The sequence below is a fragment of the Hyla sarda genome, chromosome 9 (assembly GCF_029499605.1).
Source record: "Hyla sarda isolate aHylSar1 chromosome 9, aHylSar1.hap1, whole genome shotgun sequence".
In the NCBI taxonomy this organism is placed as follows: domain Eukaryota; kingdom Metazoa; phylum Chordata; class Amphibia; order Anura; family Hylidae; genus Hyla; species Hyla sarda.
In genome coordinates this window covers 24,814,210-24,832,560 of record NC_079197.1, presented here as the reverse complement: position 1 = coordinate 24,832,560, position 18,351 = coordinate 24,814,210, and the positions used below count along the sequence as shown (strand labels likewise).

General features: G+C 44.0%; 1 protein-coding gene across 2 annotated transcripts in view; it reads left to right on the top strand.

Annotated features, from left to right (window-relative positions):
* LOC130291079 (xenotropic and polytropic retrovirus receptor 1 homolog) overlaps positions 1 to 6,012 on the top strand; it is a 105,611-nt gene extending 99,599 nt beyond the window's left edge. For both annotated transcript variants that reach the window (XM_056539452.1, XM_056539453.1), the window contains one exon: positions 5,181 to 6,012. In XM_056539452.1, coding sequence (XP_056395427.1) covers positions 5,181 to 5,244 — 64 coding nt within the window. In that variant the 3' untranslated portion in view covers positions 5,245 to 6,012. The remainder of the gene's footprint in view (positions 1 to 5,180) is intronic.
* The last annotated feature ends 12,339 nt before the right edge of the window (positions 6,013 to 18,351 follow it).

Genomic DNA, 18,351 nt, shown 5'->3' with positions numbered 1-18,351 from the left:
CGCCCTCGGCCTAGCAAATGGTCACTCAAACACTGCTTCATTCGAGAACATCCTCATATGGTGAATGTATTATACACAGTAGCCCAATATCAGTGCCGAGGTACGTGCTCTCAAGTCACCTAAGTGCAAGTAAAAAGTGCAAAGTCACATAGGAGGTAGTGCGGCACTGCATGAGTGTGCTGGATTTGGAAAGGCAGGTAGGAGTTGGTGTAGCTGTAATGCCTCAGGTGGTGCTCTGATAATGCAAGCAAAGTTCATAGTATCCGTGAAGAGAAATGAAAATATCGGCACTCACCAGTGTGGCTGCAGGGTCTTCTTTATTGAGACATACTCACATGCGGGGTACAGAAGAGAGGGGAGTGGGGGGACAAGTGGTGGCGACCGAGCTCTAGTTTCGCACACCAAGTGTTCACACAAAAAACATGCACAAGGATGCGGTCCATCGAAAGGCCTTCTCCGAAAGGAGAGAGGCCCCCCAATAAACCAAACCCTTCACCTCCAGGCCAAAAGGCACATGCAAGGTTCCAGGTACAATGTCCCCTTTCGCCGCAGCTACTCAGGGACTGAAAGTGCTCATGGCGGACAACTAGGCATTAGCCAGGTTGCCTCCAAGGAACCAGTAAAACCGGTTTGGGACAACCGGGGCTTGGCAGGGAGATGAGGAACCTAATGGCCACACACATCTCCCCTAGACCAGCAGGAGGGACACCCAGAAAGGCTACCGCACCCTGAGCAATACTAGTGAACATAAAAAGAACACAAATGACGATCTATAAAAATTCCTCTGCAGAACAACAGCCAGAAGGCCGAAACACTAGAGGTGAGTGCTCAGAAGAGTGAGAGATAAAAGTGCATGCTATACCCCAATATCAGTGCCCATTCATGATTATTGGCATAAACCAGCACCAAGAGAAGTAAATATGGGAGATTTGCTGTGGCATCCGCTGCACATTGTATACACTTCTTGAGGCAAGAATATACATACAATTGGGAGAGATTGCTAAGGGGCCCTTGAAAAAAGGGGGCCCATGCAACACATTATCAGCAGGCAAAGTGAAGGAGAATGGGACCTTGCGTCATAGAAAGAACACGGAAGGGGAAACAAATGTGGTGAGCTGTAGGGGTAATGGCGAACAGGGATGTTGCGGAGTGGTAGTGTGGGGTATAGGATTAACCCTTGATTGTCGTGATGCCAGGGTGAGGGCTTCCTCAATGCACTTAGTCCTACCGCCACCCGTCCCACAAACGATAGGGAGGAATAAAGGATTGTCCACAGCAGGAGTTGAAGTAAACCGGGAATAACTTTACTGCAGATTTTATGCAAGTGCAGATAATATACAGTCTTTTGCAAGAGGACCGTGGTACAGGCTCCTCACAGGTTTGCTGGGACTTGGTAATTGAATGAGCTTGGATTTTGCTATCCGCTGTGTCACTGAATTTAGGGGTGGTTTTGGGTTCAGTTGTCACGCAGGATTTGTAGGTTTTGAGCTGGATTAACTCACGATTTTGATGGCTGCTAAAGTAGAGGCTTCAGGCCTAGCTTGAATTGTAGTAGATGATACAGATCTGCTTTCTCTAGAGTACAGCAGTAAAAGAGCTGTTGCTTGCTTTGCAACCAGGAACCAAGAGAGAGATCTAGTGGCAGCAGCCCCTTATATATGAAGGGGGCAGTATCAGAGCTCAGTCCTGACCTAAGGCATTATGGGCATACCACATGACCCAAAGGTCCTTGAACCTTAGCATAACACAATTTATTAACAGTCACATGACCTAAGGTCCTGTACATCAATATACTATAATAGAAAACTATATAAATATATACATTAAACACAGTATTAAGAGGAGACTAGGGGTTAGCCCTCCAGGAGAGCCCTGATAGCATGGAGGGACTCTGGCTGTGGGGACTTTAGACAGAGGGACAGGTCCAAGTCCTGTACCGGGACACCACACAAACATGAGACCCATGAGGCAAAACCCACCACCATTAATTGGGGGCCTATTTTTAATCTCTGCTACGGGGCCCCCTATCATCAATGTACACCGCTGCCAGGCTTCAGTAAGGGATCTCTCGCTTTTTTCAGGCTCTGTGCGAAGCATAAACATTCTGGAAAACAAGATTTTACTCACTTATAACAAGAAGAACATTCTGAAGGCAATGCAAGACTTCGCAGCGCTGAGTATGACTTAATGCCTCCACTAAAACAGCACAATCACTTCTAATATGAGGGCAATGGGATTTACATTTGTGTAATCCGTCAGGTTTACGCCGTACCAGGAAAGCGACAAGGTTCTAATTTAGATTTTACCAGTAGAAACATGGATTATTTTTTCTTGCAAAAATGTAATATCTTCTCCCCGCGGGTGTAAATCACTGGTCCCCCATCTCCAGCCAAACCTCCACACCGGAGTAATTTACAGTGACAGCTAATACAGGCGGTGATTCACTATAACAGCAGATGTGCCTAGAAGAGTAAGGACGGGAGTGCAGAAATGGGTACGGCGGCCTGGCGCCACTTTAGTGAGGACAGATAGGAAGACTAGAGTTTACATTCATTCAGAAGCGATCTGATTGGTTGCTATGGGCAACTTTTGCTCTGCACAGGTATTGATAAATCTCCCCCAACGGGGGAGATTTATCAATACCTGTGCAGAGGAAAAGTTGCCCAGTTGCCCAAAGCAACCAATCAGATCGCTGCTTTCATTTTTCAGAGGCCTTTTCAAAAATGATTGAAGCGATCTGATTGGTTGCTATGGACAATTGAGTAACTTTTCCTCTGCACAGGTTTTGATAAATCTCCCCCATTGTGTTCAAACTGGGTGACTGTCCACCATTATGGCAGCTACAGATCACATAGGGGGAGATTTATCAAAACCCGAATAGAGGAAAAGTTGACCAGTTGCCCATAGCAACCAATCAGATGCCTTTTTTAATAAAATAAAAATAAAAAAAACACTGAAAAATATAGGAAGTGATCTGATTGGTTGCTATAGGCAACTGGTCAACTTTTCCTTTGCACAGGTTTTGATAAATCCCCCCATTGTGCCTGTTTCCACCTATAATCCAGTTATACTTACGTCCGCCCTCATGAGACATTGCTTGGCACAGGGTCCGGTACACAATGATACAAGGACACAAATGTTGATGGGCCCCTTAGACTAAAAAGGCCCCTTGAGCACTGCCAGATAGCATCACAGAAGACCCACCCAGCGCCATATTTGTATAGGCTTCCTCATGGTAGTATAAAGTGCCTACAGAGCAGCAAACGGTGCCCATAGGGCACCATACTTTTCTCACAAAGTACCATTTTGTGTTCACATGCTGCCAAAAAGTGCTTATTTTGCCCAGTGTTTATTTTGCACAGTGTCAAACTTTATTTACATTTACATTTATTTAATGTCCCAGTAAGGCTGGGTTCACACTACGTTTTTGCCATACTGTGTTCAATCAGTTTTTCTAAAGAAAACCGTATGGCAAAAAAACGGATGGAACAGTATGGAAAAAAGTAAACCGTATGCGTTTTTAAACAGTATACTGGTTTTAAAAGTGCATACTGTTCTGTCCGTTTTTATTTTTTTTTAAAACATACGTTTTTGAAACTTTTGTCCATTTTTAATGGGAGGGGTGTTGGGTGGGGACTTTAGGATACAAATGCGCATGTGCAAAGTAAAAACGTATACGTTTTTCCCGTATGGAACCATTTACATGTGCGTTTCCCATTGACGTCCATGTTAAAAAAAACGTATGCGGTTGCAGTACGGTTTTTAAACCGGAGTCAAAACTGTGGTTGACCACAGTTTTGACTCCGGTTTGAAAACTGTACTGCAACCCCATACGTTATTTTTTTACATGGACGTCAATGGGAAACACACATGTATACGGTTCCATACAGGAAAAACGTATACGTTTTTACTTTGCACATGCGCATTTGAATCCTAAAGTCCCCACCCAAGACCCCTCCCATTAAAAATGGACAAAATTTTCAAAAACGTATGGGTTTTTTTTCTATAAAAACTGACGGAACTGTATGCACTTTTAAAAACAGTATACTGTTTAAAAACGCATAAGGTTTACTTTTTTCCATACTGTTCCATCCGTTTTTTTGCCATACGGTTTTCTTTAGAAAAACGGATTGAAAACAGTATGGCAAAAACGTAGTGTGAACCCAGCCTAAGGTACACGTTCCTGTACTACCTGTAGGCCCTGTCAGGTTGAGTCCCTCAGTGTCCTGGGGGCTCTCCTGCAGGGTCTCCCCTTGTTCTCCTGTTGGTTTAATAAATGTGCGTATGTTCCTTTAATGCATAGACAGGATCCTATGTCTAGATAGTCTCAAGGACCTGTGGGAGGTCTAAAGGACCTGTATGTAAGTTGGTCACATGGTTTGTTGTCACATGTACTCCCAGAGAGCACCAGCTTTAACCTATGACCCACAGCTTGACCAATGGGCTTTAGTCCAGCCCCCCACAATATAAAGGGGGGGGGGCATGTGCAATTCTCTCTCTTAGCTGCCAGCTCTCTTGCTGTAAGCAGCTGTACCACCAATGTCTTTGCTGAAGCGGCTACCAGAGATCTCAGGACAAGTGATCAGCATCTGGAGAACCACAAAGCTACAAGTCTCTCCAGTAAGTCTACAAGTCTATGTCTGCTGTCACTACAAATAGTCAAATCCTGTACATAGTCAAGTCAAGTCTAATTACAAGTCAAGTTAATTACAAGTATATTGGTCCAGCAATCTGCAAGGTCCTCTGGGTGCTGATCCCCTCTCTGGGAAATCTGGCCTTAGCTGTGAAGATAATTACGCCTGTCTTCTACTCGGTAAAGCCTCCGTTTTACCATAACTGGTTGTGGACTCTTTATTCACTACTAGCCCGTGGGATAGCGGAAAATCCGGGCGTGTGGTGTTCTGGAACCCAAAAACCACACTGGCGTCACAAACACATAGGGGTAAATACCATCCGACCCCCGGGGTTAATTACATCAGATCCCACCACTCACACCGCAACATCCGTGGTCCTGACATTCACCCGGTGGGTCACCACAATCGCATCACTGAGTAGAAGAGGATGTCACATGAGTTGGTGCCACCCTGTTGAGGGGGTTTGCTCTACATAAATGTTTTTAAATACTGTTACCTGTGATTGACAGGTGATTGATTTAACTATTTGACCCAACTTTTCATCAGAACTGAACATCTGGAAAGTTCCAGGGCCGCAGCCGTCTTGGTTTCAGTCATTTTCCCATTGTAAATCTTCTCGGGGCTATAATGAGGAGCTCATGTGAAATCTACTTTCTTATTCGGATTTGAGAAGCCTTTGTTCTCACACAAACATCTTTAAAATGTCACGTTTCCATCTCCCAATCTCCGGGCTCAAGATTTTACTCAATTACACAAGTCTCCTGGGACGGCTGGGTGGAAATTAAACCTTCTTCTCGATACAACCTCATCATCTATTCGCTCCTGTCATCTATGGGGGAAAGGACCCTCCATGATCGTATGTTATATGTTTCTAAGTGACGGTGATGATTCTATATATTCAGAAAAATCTAATACCTTTATGATATCATTAGAGTGATTCTTCTACCTGAATGGAAGCTCTGATGACAGCTGAGGCCTCATGGTTGTTTACCAGGCACAGCGCCATACATTTTGTAGTGGCTATAGTTGGTACTGAAGATTACTGCAGCTCAGCCCAAGGGAAGTAAAGGGACTAAGCTACATGTAGTATAGATGTGATGGGTAATGAAGATTCAGCAGGGCTTGTTTGAGTGCTGTGGTGCCTTCAATCAGCTCAGTGGGGGTGCTAGGGTCCAAACCTGCCCCGCAACCACCACCGATCGAATATTAATAGCTTATTCTGAGGATAGGCCGCTAAATGCCTTTAATGGGAATCTGTCAGCTGTACTTGGGACTAGGAGTAGTAAATATTGTTGGACAGCTATACGGGTATAAAATAAACATTATCTTTACTGGGGCTAATGGTGGTTGCCAAACTTAGAATTTTCTTTTTATTTTGTAGTCAAGTGTCAATTAGGTGGAGCCCATTTGCTCAAGTGCCACAGCCTTGCATGCCTCCTACCTTGCCCTCACCTCCCAGACCCTCCTGGATTGATGTTCAGAGCCCTGTACATCAGTAAAGGAAGAGCTGGTGAGGTGAAGGTGAGTGAGGAGGTGTGCCAGACTGTGGCACTTGAGCAGTTTGGCTCCGCCTCCTTAACACTTGGCTGAGAAATAAAAGGGTGATTTTTTGCAGTACATACCACCAAACACCGTTTTTTTTTATAAGATTGTCCCATGACTAGGACCACAAAGAGGAGGAGCTTGTAGAAATTTGCATTAAAAAGATGCTTATTCAGTTTTGGAGGCATTAACGGATGAAACAGGATTGAGGCTTAGGGTCAATGCACACTACGGAATCTTTCTGAGCGGGCAGAGATCCCAAGGGCAACCGGCACCGTTGGCACTAAAACCTAGCAGGCATTGCCGGTCCGCATAGCTAGAAATGCATTCGGCTCAATAGTCCACCTGAAAGAATGAACATGTTGAATCTACTGGTGGCGGAATTTCAGAGGTGGAAAGCTCTGCCGATGAAATTCCATAGAGTGCACAAGTGGATCCCATTGCAGCGTACATTTTAAGGGAAATTCAACTCAGAAACTGTAGTGTGCATGGACCCTTAGTATTCCAATGTTGGCAGAAGGGGACGATAAAAGGGTGAAAACATCAACTTCTCATATGCCCAAGGACATCATAATAGGGATTCCCATTGCAGGTAAAATGTAGTATTACAGGCCTCCTAGTCTACAGAATGGTCCACCATAAAGATACCAGGTCTTCCAGAGCACTAGGTAATGCAAAACCGCCTAAATCCAGCAGGTAGCCTCATTTCTCTCGTAGATCTCATTAACATTTACAAACTATTTACTATTTACATAACAATGGAGGATTCCTGACATTTATGTTTGGTGCATGGTAAAAGGATTTTACTACCCGGCTTATGGTGGATCTGGTCCGGACTGGTGGGCAGCACTGTATTTACTATATACATATAAGCTAATGTTTATAATTAACACAACTTACATTTCTTGTTTCTTTATTGGATGATGGAAGGTGACCCTTCATACACTGGGTGACACTTGTAAAAAGACGTAAATTTTATTGCAGTTCAAGGTCAATGTCACCACTAGGGGCACTGTTGTGTTGAAGATAATAGTAAATGGACAGCTAGAAATTTATGAGAAGGGTTAAACATTCTCTATCATTACGAGGGATATTTCAGCTATGGATACCATTGCACACTTCGTGCTTTCATGTATTTGTTGTCAATGTGTTAAATATGAAAATTCTTTACCTTTTTATAATCTCGTATTGTGGGACAGTATTATAGTCCTAGGTCGAATGACTGAATGGCTTAAAGGGGTATTCCAGGCCAAAACTTTTTTTTATATATCAACTGGCTCCGGAAAGTTAAACAGATTTGTAAATGACTTCTATTAAAAAATCTTAATCCTTCCAATAGTTATTAGCTTCTGAAGTTTTCTGTCTAACTGCTCAATGATGATGTCACGTCCCGGGAGCTGTGCATGATGGGAGAATATCCCCACAGGAGCTGGACAGCTCCCGGGATGTGAGTCATCAGAAAGCAGTTAGACAGAAAACAGCAACTCAACTTCCGAAGCTAATAACTATTGGAAGGATTAAGATTTTTTAATAGAAGTAATTTACAAATCTGTTTAACTTTCCGGAGCCAGTTGATATATAAAAAAAAGTTTGTGTCTGGAATACCCCTTTAAAGAGTGACAGCCATTTCTCTTTGCCACTAGAGATGTAACATGGTGCAAATTCTGTAATACCCCCCTCCCTTCTATTCTACTCCTGAAATATAACTCAAAATGCATTCTGTACCAGACGGCAACAGCAGGGCTGGCGATAATAGATCCCTACCTGTGTGGTCCCAGAGGGTCGTCATCAATATAGGGGGCGCCACTGGGTCTAATGACATATACCCCACACCTAACAAAATGAGAGAGAATCTGTATTCCCTAGTCTACAGATTAGACAATGTTATTTAGGCTACTGTCTGGAAGCATTATTTGGTCATCTCATGGCAATACTACTGTATTTGCTCACTATTATGGACATTTATCAACGGGTTTAGTCAGGTTTTCTTTACTATAATTGTCGCAAAATTGTTGCAACTGCGACTACGTAGTTTTCCTAAAATTTACTATTTAGTAATAATTTTAAAATGGACTACGGGTAGTCAGGTATTTATTAACTGCGACAGTCGCAACTGCGCAAAAAAAAGTCGCAACAGCGTTAAAAATTGACTAAATTTACTCCAGCTCAAACATGGAGCAGAAAAAGCTACTGCCAAAGTAAAAAAGGAAAAATTGCTTACGTGAAAGAAAATTATCAACAGGCTGAAACCAGTTGATAAATACGTTGCACATAAGCAAAAAAAAAGTAAGGAAAAAATTACTAAAAAAAAGAATACATAAGTGAACATTGATAAATGTCCCTCTATATGATTGTATTAGTTGAGCATGTATTAATAAATGTATTTAAAAACATTGGATCTAGATTATCTTGTGTTGTTTTTATTTGGAAACCTGAGAAAGGACATTTTTGCTCTGTAAGGGCATATTCGACTCTAGTGTCCCACCTCTGGCTGGATTATTTTTGGTGGCGGAGTGTGTGGTGCAGGGCAGATGTTGTTACCCTAGGGGCAGATGGCATTAACCCCATGTATTCGTGATGCCAGGGTGTGGTTTAGCCGAAAACCACCTGAAGGTATCCCGCTGGATCCTGGGCTAGGCACGGAGGCACTAAAGACTCCGACACCAAGTTACGGACAACAATAGCTTTACTGAGGGAAGACAGATGGTAAAGTCTATACAGTTCAGCCAGGGCCCAAGGAGGTGACCAGTGACGCAGAGACCTTAAGGGCTTGCTGGGACTTGTAGTAGGACTGGACAATTGAATGCAGACCACACTGACTTGACAGATGACGGGGACTGACTTGACTTGACTCATAAAACTGTGACTTTATCTTACTTGACTTGATGGTGGCTGCAGGACTGGACTTTGAGGTCTCCAACACTCTGGACACAAACACTAGACAAGACTGCACTGGACCTCAGCAGAAGAGAGAGAGAAGCTCCACCCAGGGCTTATATGGGGGAGACTAGCAGGGAGCCCATAGGTCACTCTTGGGATCACCTGGTCACTGGTACCTCCTGGGTAACAATCACATGACATATCACATGACATAACTCTTAGTATACCAGTTTGTACTTTATATTCCCAGTAATATAATAATTCTGGATCCCCTTTGTTTGGATCCTATGTCCCTTCGTTATTCCTCCTGGAAATTTATTACTATAATAATAACTGGGTGTTACAATTCCCCAAAAGGGTGCCCCTACAGTTTGACAATGTCAGCACAGCTAAGGCAATGTCAGAGTATGCAAAGGCACATACCTTTGGCAAGGGAAGTGGTAACAGCCAGTTACTCAAATCTTTATTGATATTATTTTTAGGAGGAATAACAGAGGAATAGCACAATGTGGAATTTATACGGAGACAGACATGTCAGAAGATCAGACGGGTTTAGAGTTGCCACCTTTCTTGCAAAAAAAAAAAAATACCGGCCATGCTAATTTGCATAGTTAATTATATATACACACAACATCACAGGATACACATATGCGGAGGAAAATTTTGTCCTATTCTGACCCCTATAACTTTTTTATTTCTCCTTATACCGGCCTGTATGAGGGATCATTTTTGTGCCCCGATCTGTAGTTTTTGCCAGTACCTTTTTTGGTTTAATGTGACTTTTTGATTGCTTTTTTTTATTTTTATTTTTTATTAATCTCAGGAGTTACAATTAATTACTAACTACAACTCTCAGCATGCCCTAATACAGCCTGTGGCTCAGGAGCTGCCCCAAACGAAAACTACAACTCCCAGCATGTTGGACTATATAGTAGTATATAGTATAGGTCGGTGTTTCCCAACCATGGGCGCCTCCAGCTGTTGCAAAACTACAACTCCCAGCATGTTGGACTATATAGTAGTATATAGTATAGGTCAGTGTTTCCCAAGTATGGGCATCTCCAGCTGTTGCAAAACTACAACTCCCAGCATGTTGGACTATATAGTAGTATAAAGTATAGGTCAGTGTTTCCCAACCATGGGCGCCTCCAGCTGTTGCAAAACTATAGCCGTTGGCGGTCCGGGCATGCTGGAAGTTGTAGTTTTGCAACAGCTGGAGGTGCTCTGGTTGGGAAACACTGGTATAGTATATATGGTGCAACATTCCGGGAGTGGCAGGGTGGCTAAAATACCAGCCAGGTGGCAACCCTAGATCCAAATAATGGCTGAATCTTGCATCGATGGCCAGCGTAAAAAGCCGTATAGGCATCAGGCACAGCTCAGCCGCACAACAGTTAAAAGCTCCCGGTTTTGAGTAGCAAGTCTCAGTAATGTGCAGGTCTGCAAGAGATAACAACTCCGTTCAGACAGCCAGTGAAAAGGAACACCGAGGACATTTGGAGTTTTCTGCTGATTCAATTACTTCTATGTGCAAGAAGGCAAACAAAAGACTGCAGAATGCAAATGCCAGGAAGTCCACAATTGATGTTGACAGGCCGCACGGCTCTGAAAGCTGCAAACGTTTCATGATTTACCTCTCTTGCTTAAAAACCCATCGGGTCTGCGCTCCATTCGTTTTCCTGATGGCGAAAAGAAATACCTCGCATAAAAGCCACCAGGCCCCCTATAGGAGGCGAGCACTCGTCCGGGCCTCCGCTAACAAATCTATGCAGCAAAATAAATGTGTAAAAATCCTAATAGCTTTACATTATAATGAAACATAATACAGCTATTAAAAGAGGTTGTTTTCACCCACCGCATTATAGCGCAATAGCTCTACCTCCTTAAATAAGCCATTTATCTTCCCACTCCACTCCGCGGCTCGTAATCCCCCCCACACGTACAACAAAGCACTAATTTTGGAAATGCTGTTTATAAGTAATCATGTTGAAATAGTGAAAAGCTTTAGCGTCGTTTGCGAGAAAATACTGAGTCTGCAAGAAACGTGTCGCTACGGCGGCAAAGTCTGATTATTATAACAAGCCATTTAGGATAAATCAGACCGGAATATTCGCCATAGTTGTATACGTTGGCATTTTGCATTCAGTCTTGGCTTTTATTGAGTCGAGAGTAAATGAGGCCCGGAATGGTTTTAGTAATGTGGAGGAAGAAACTCCGCACGTTTTATGGAAAGTCAAAGAAAGCAACAGATTAAGTGAGAGAGAGAGGGAAGAAACGTGGAAATGACATGCTTCCCTCAGAAATACCACCGCTTCCTCTCACCCTGCCAGGCCCAAAAATAGAGCGTTTTGCTAAGAAAAGACAAATTCAGGCGCGGAGCAGATAAATTATACTATGTCCATATTTAAAGCACTGAACAAATGTAATGACATTCAGAGTACGGGCAATGGTATGCCGCTGGCACCAGATGTATTTATCATTAATGAAGACGAGTTAATAGGATAAAATTATCTGTGGCAGAAGGAGCTGGGAACAGGTGGAGAAAAAAATCTGTAGGAACAGGCCTAAAGCATGGTACTACCCTAGAGGCAGACACAGACAGCAGCGGACCCTTGTGCAAGAACTGTAGATGTGCCCCCCTTCTCATTCATTTATATACACAAAGTGTTTGCTACCCGGGGAAAATGTTAACAAAAAGTTGGTGTTCTTATGAAATGTTAATGTAATGGAATGCAAGGAGCAGGGAATTAGTGAGTCCTCACTGTCCCTACAACCGCTGTCCCTTCCTATTGCCCATCCGCCCTAAACGACGGATCGACAACCACGAGGACGGACCCTATACTGTGCTAAAGTGCATGGGCGTAAGAGTCAAACAAAACAGCCAAACTGTACATGTAGGGAAACAAGTCAGGAACATAACAGGAAAACTACAAAGCTACAAACCGATACATCAGGCAGGATATGGCATACTTACAAACAGGTTTAGGAATCAAGATTAATGGCAGATACGATAATATAAACAAGACTAGATATGCGGATAAGTATACAGCAGACAAAACCACGAGAAGTAGGGGATAAACAGGTTAACTGAATGTCAGAACACTAAATGGGTCAGGAAATCAAGAGCACTTTTCACACTGGACTCCGAACAAAGAACATACTAGACACCCCACTCCAATCATTGAAAGACAACAATACTAAAGACAAATAGGCTCCTAGCAAGTGGGCACACTCCATGGTGTGAACAGGATACTAACCTAGGAGGGAACAAAAATCCTAAATACAAGCAAACACGGGTACAGACACAAGACTAACTCACTCCTAAATAGACTGATTAGCACAAGGCTCAGAACAGAATTCTATCCTAGGAGATCCAGAATCAAACCAGGGTCAAAACAGGACTGACAAAACGCACGGTGTGAACATGGACAAGGCAACACAAATCACAGGACAATGAGCAATCAAAACCCTCCCTGCGACCTCCACTACTGAATCTACTACTATGAGCCAAATTTAAAGAGCACTCTGTCTACTGAGAACTTAAAGTTGGCTCCACCACCAAGTTACTCAGCCTAAGACTTCTTCACTTTGGAAATTAGCATAATTCCTCAATGCAACACAAATGTCAGCCTTGAATTTTCATGTTGCATTTCTTTCTTTTTTTTATGGAAAGGTTGCAGTTCTTGGCTCTCTTTTGTCTCAGCTACTGCTTCTTGGTCGGTGTACTCAGATACCTGATTAGTGTAGCCTGGCTTCCCCCACCTTTGTATATGTATTTATATATTAAACAATCACCAGCTTCTTTGAAGTAGTGTCATGATAAACATCATTGACCAGTGACTCACATCATGTATGTCTTACAGTAGAAATTAGTTAGCAATAAAAAATGGGGCAACATTGTATACAGTGTGCTGTGTACTGTATATGCCAGCGGCAGGTACAGCTGAATAGTCAAAATGATTCATGGAAACGCTGGAAGCTGCTGACAGGATAAAATGGAACTTTGGTAAGAGAAGCCAACTTGGCACCCGTAATACGCTTATCCCACACATCTATATTACTTTCATGTCACAAACCAGACACAGCACAACACTTTGCCAGGTAGGTATCAAGTGTTGCTAATGGCCAGTATGCTATTAGGTTAATTAAGATTTAGTTTCATGCTGAGCCTCTTTGTACTGGCAACTGATGTGGAGACAAGGAAATGAGAGGAACCGGTGAGTGCACAAAAATATTATCCTACTGACTACATAATCCCGCTATAGAAAAAACACCGATCAGAGAGTCTACAGAGAGTGAGAAAGACAACTAGAGAAACACCCATCAGAGAGTCTATAGAGAGACAGATAACTAAAGAAACACCCATCAGAGAGTCTATGGAGAGAGACAGACCACTAGAGAAACACCCATCAGAAAGTCTATAGAGAGACAGACAACTAAAGAAACAACCATCAGAGAGTCTATAGAGACAGTCAACTAGAGAAACACCCATCAGAGTCTATAGAGAGACAGTCAACTAGAGAAACACTCATCAGAGAGTCTACAGAGAGAGACAGAGAGAGAGAGAGAGAGAGAGAGAGAGAGACAACTATAGAGAAACACCCATTGGAGAGTCTATAGAGAGAGAGAGACAGACAACTAGAGAAACACCCATCAGAGAGAGTTATAGAGAGAGACAGACAACTAGAGAAACAAGAAACAACAGTATGGACAATGCCAACCAGTCCAATACTATGGAAGATACTATTATTGTTACTGCAACAAAGTAGATGCTACTCGGCACTGCCCATGTTTACAATGGGCTTGTACTGATAAAGTGACATCTTTGCTGTGCTGTATTCTTTATTCCAAATGGACAGACATAGATTAAACATATTCGTGCAGAGCAGATACAGCAGGAGTGTGCACCTGAGCTACAGCCGATGTTTCACACCACTGGCATGAAACAGCGGCTGTCACGAAGGTGCATGCTCTTGCTGTTTCTGCCCTGCATTCTGTACGAATATGTTGAATGTATGTCTATCCATTTTAAATAAAAATTACAGCAAAGAGTTCCATGGTGAGTATTTGTTTCCATTCTCCTATGGTAAATGAATGAATGGACCATTATTGTTACCCCCATAACTGACACCTACACTTGATTTTAGAGCAAATATAGGAGATTCTAGAAGGGAAGCTACAATGAATTTGATTATCCTGGTGCTGTACTGGTCTACTCAGTCCAGAAAGGATTTTAGGGAATTTCAGTATTGAAAATTCTTAAATATACACATAGGTTTAAAGTCAACCTTCACTTTAATACCTGAACCTTCTTTCTCTTGGATGTATACAGAAAATCAAGTGCTACATAGCACAAGAAAAACAAGAAACACCTCTAAACTTGGTTGCCACCCATATCCAACTTCTTCGATCCTCTACCCTAAGCCTACATTGGTACTGGTGTAGAGGCTTGTTTTACAGAGTGCCTTGAGTGTTAAAGGGGTAGTCCAGTGGTGAAAAACTTATCCCCTATCCTAAGGATAGGGGATAAGTTTGAGATCGCGGGGGGTCCGACCGCTGGGGCCCCCTGCGATCTCTCTGTACGGAGCCCCGGCTCTCCGCCGAGATAGCGGGTGTCGACCCCCGCACGAGGCGGCGGCCGACACGCCCCCTCAATACATCTCTATGGCAGAGCCGGAGATTGCCGAAGGCAGCGCTTCGGCTCTGCCATAGAGTTGTATTGAGGGGGTGTGTCGGCCGCCGCCTCGTGCGGAGGTCGACACGCCCCCTTCCCGCGGGCTGTCGGGGCTCCGTACAGGAGATCGCAGGGGGCCCCAGCGGTCGGACCCCCCGCGATCTCAAACTTATCCCCTATCCTTAGGATAGGGGATAAGTTGCTCACCACTGAATCACCACTGGACTACTCCTTTAAAGGGGTACTCTTTTTAATCAACTGATGCCAGAAAGTTAAACAGATTTGTAAACTACTTCTATAAAAAAATCTTAATCCTTTTAGTACTTATTAGGGGCTGTGTACTACAGAGGAAGTTCTTTTCTTTTTACAGTGCCCTCTGCTGACACCACTGTCCATGTCAGGAACTGTCCAGAGCAGGAGAAAATCCCCATAGCAAACATATGCTGCTCTGGACAGTTCTTAAAATGGACAGAGGTGTCAGCAGAGAGCACTGTGGTCGTGACAGAAAAGAAATCCAAAAAGAAAAGAATCTCCTCTGTAGTAAATACTGGAAGGATTAAGAATTTTTACTAAAAGTCTTTTACAAATCTGTTTCACTTTCTGGCACCAGTTGATTTAAAAAAAAAAAAAAGTTTTCCACTGGAGTACCCTTTAAGGGTGCATTCCCACGTGGCGTATTTTGCTGCGTATTTGCTGCGTATTTGGTGCTGCGTATTTTCCAACCCATTGACTTCAACAGGGAAAATAAAATACGCAGCAGCAAATACGCAGCAAATACGCCATGTGGGAACGTACCCTAAAGCAGTGTTTCCCAACCCAGTCCTCAAGGCACACCAACAGTCCAGGATTTAAATTTCTCCCTGTTCTATTCCAATGGAGTAACTGAAAAAACCCGGAATGTTGGTGTGCCTTGGGTTGGACTGGGTTGGGAAACACTGCTTTAAAGGACCAGAAGTCTTTAAAGTAAATTGTGTCTTGCCAAGTCCTTGGGGGTGGGGGCATTGTATGAAGACGTCCTCCCCCCCCACCCCCTTTCAGTAATACTAATTCAATCCTAGGGCAGCACTGTGAAAGCTACTTTGCTCCTATTTTTCCGTGGCACCCATAACTTGGGAAGTAGAACCATCCTAGCTATGCCCTTGGGTGCCCCACTCAGCATTTCTTATTGTTACTACATGATTTTTGTTTCTTCTCTTGTGTTGTGTCATACAATCATGCTTATTCACCTGTGCAAACAAAACCACACACTGTGCCTGTATTTAAAGAATGTCCTGCTACGTGAGGTCCTGCCACGATAGCCGCTTTATCACTGTGTGAACTCCAGCTCATGTGTGAGCCTCAGTTACACATTAACTAGAGCCGGGTAACATACGTTTTATAGCACAATGATATAAACAGTGGTCCCTCAGGTTACAACATGAATTGGTTCCAGGATGACCATTGTACACTGCTCAAAAAAATTAAGGGAACACTTAAACAACACAATGTAACTCCAAGTCAATGACACTTCTGTGAAATCACACTGTCCACTCAGGAAGCAACACTGATTGACAATCAATTTCACATGCTGTTGTGCAAATGGAACAGACAACAGGTGGAAATTAAAGGTAATTAGCAAGACACCCACTATAAAAGGAGTGGCTCTGCAAGTGGTGACCACACACCACTTCTCAGTTCCTAGGCTTCCTGGCTGATGTTTTGGTCACTTTTGAATGCTGGCGCTGCTTTCACTCTAGTGGTAGCATGATACGGAGTCTACAACCCACGCAAGTGGCTCAGGTACTGCAGCTCATCCAGGATGGTACATCAATGCGAGCTGTGGCAAGAAGGTTTGCTGTGTCTGTCAGTGTAGTGTCCAGAGCATGGAGGCGCTACCAGGAGACAGGTCAGTAAATCAGGAGACGTGGAGGAGACCGTAGGAGGGCAGCAACCCAGCAGCAGGACCACTACCTCCGGCTTTGTGCAAGGAGGATCAGGAGGAGCACTGCCAGAGCCCTGCAAAATTACCTCCAGCAGGCCACAAATGTGCATGTGTCCACTCAAATGGTCAGAAACAGACTCCATGCGGGTGGTATGAGGGCCCGATGTCCACAGGTGGGAGTTGTGCTTACAGCCAACACCGTGCAGGACGTTTGGCATTTGCCAGAAAACACCAAGATTGGCAAATTTGCCACTGGTGACCTGTGCTCTTCACAGATGAAAGCAGGTTCACACTGAGCACATGTGACAGACATGACAGAGTCTGGAGACGCCGTGGAGAACGTTCTGCTGCCTGCAACATCCTCCAGGATGACCGGTTTGGCAGTGGGTCAGTAATGGTGTGGGGTGGCATTTCTGTGGGGGGCCGCACAGCCCTCCATGTGCTTGCCAGAGGTAGCCTGACTGCCATTAGGTACCGAGACGAGATCCTCAGACCCATTGTGAGACCATATGCTGGTGCAGTTGGCCCTGGGTTCCTCCTAATGCAAGACAATGCTAGACCTCATGTGGCTGGAGTGTGTCAGCAGTTCCTGCAAGAGGAAGGCATTGAAGCTATGGACTGGCCCGCCCGTTCCCCAGACCTGAATCCGATTGAGCACATCTGGGACATCATGTCTGGCTCAATCCACCAATGCCACGTTGCACCACAGACTGTCCAGGAGTTGGCAGATGCTTTAGTCCAGGTCTGGGAGGACATCCCTCAGGAGACCATCCACCACCTCATCAGGAGCATGCCCAGGTGTTGTAGGGAGGTCATACAGGCACGTGGAGGCCACACACACTACTGAGCCTCATTGTGACTTGTTTTAATGACATTACATAAAGCTGGATCAGCCTGTAGTGGGGTTTTCCACTTTGATTTTGAGTGTGACTCCATATCCAGACCTCCATGGGTTGATAAATTTGATTTCCATTGATAATTTTTGTGAGATTTTGTTGTTAGCACATTCAACTATGTAAAGACAAAGTATTTCATATAAATAGTTCATTCATTCAGATCTAGGACGTGTTATCTTAGTGTTCCCTCTATTATTATCTCTAGTGATTGAGCCAGACTTCATAAAGAATGAGAAACTTTTCAGGAGGAGGGGACTAAGATAAGCTAGAACTTTTCTCTAATAAGGGTTAACCTAGAAGTCCCTATGGTGCAAGAAGACCCCATTCTTGGTGCTGGTGTGTGCACTTGGGACATCCTCCTTGGTAGAGTTTGGTAATGCCAGTGGAATGGTTTTATTGCTACCAATTCAGAACCACCTTGGGGAGAGTGGGGGGACAGGACATGGGAATGCCAAGGTTAGGGGGTATCAAAAAATATGAAACAGGGTCTGGAGCAAAGAAAAAAACTCAGGAGGTGGCCAAAAAAGAAGCAGAACTGATTTGTAGTGGAACCTTTTTTCAGAAGATGACACTAAGGCATGGTAGGCCTTCTTGATGACCATTTAAAGGGGTACTCGACTGGCCAGTATTCGGAATGTTTAGTTCTGAACGCTGTGTGCGCGCTGCAGGGGTCGGCCACGCCCCTTCAATGTAAGTCTATGGGAGGGGGCGTGGCTTTCGCATCGCCCCCTCCCATGGACTTGCATTGAGGGGTGTGGCCTGAAATCACGAGAGGCGTGGCCGACCCCACAGCGCGCACACAGT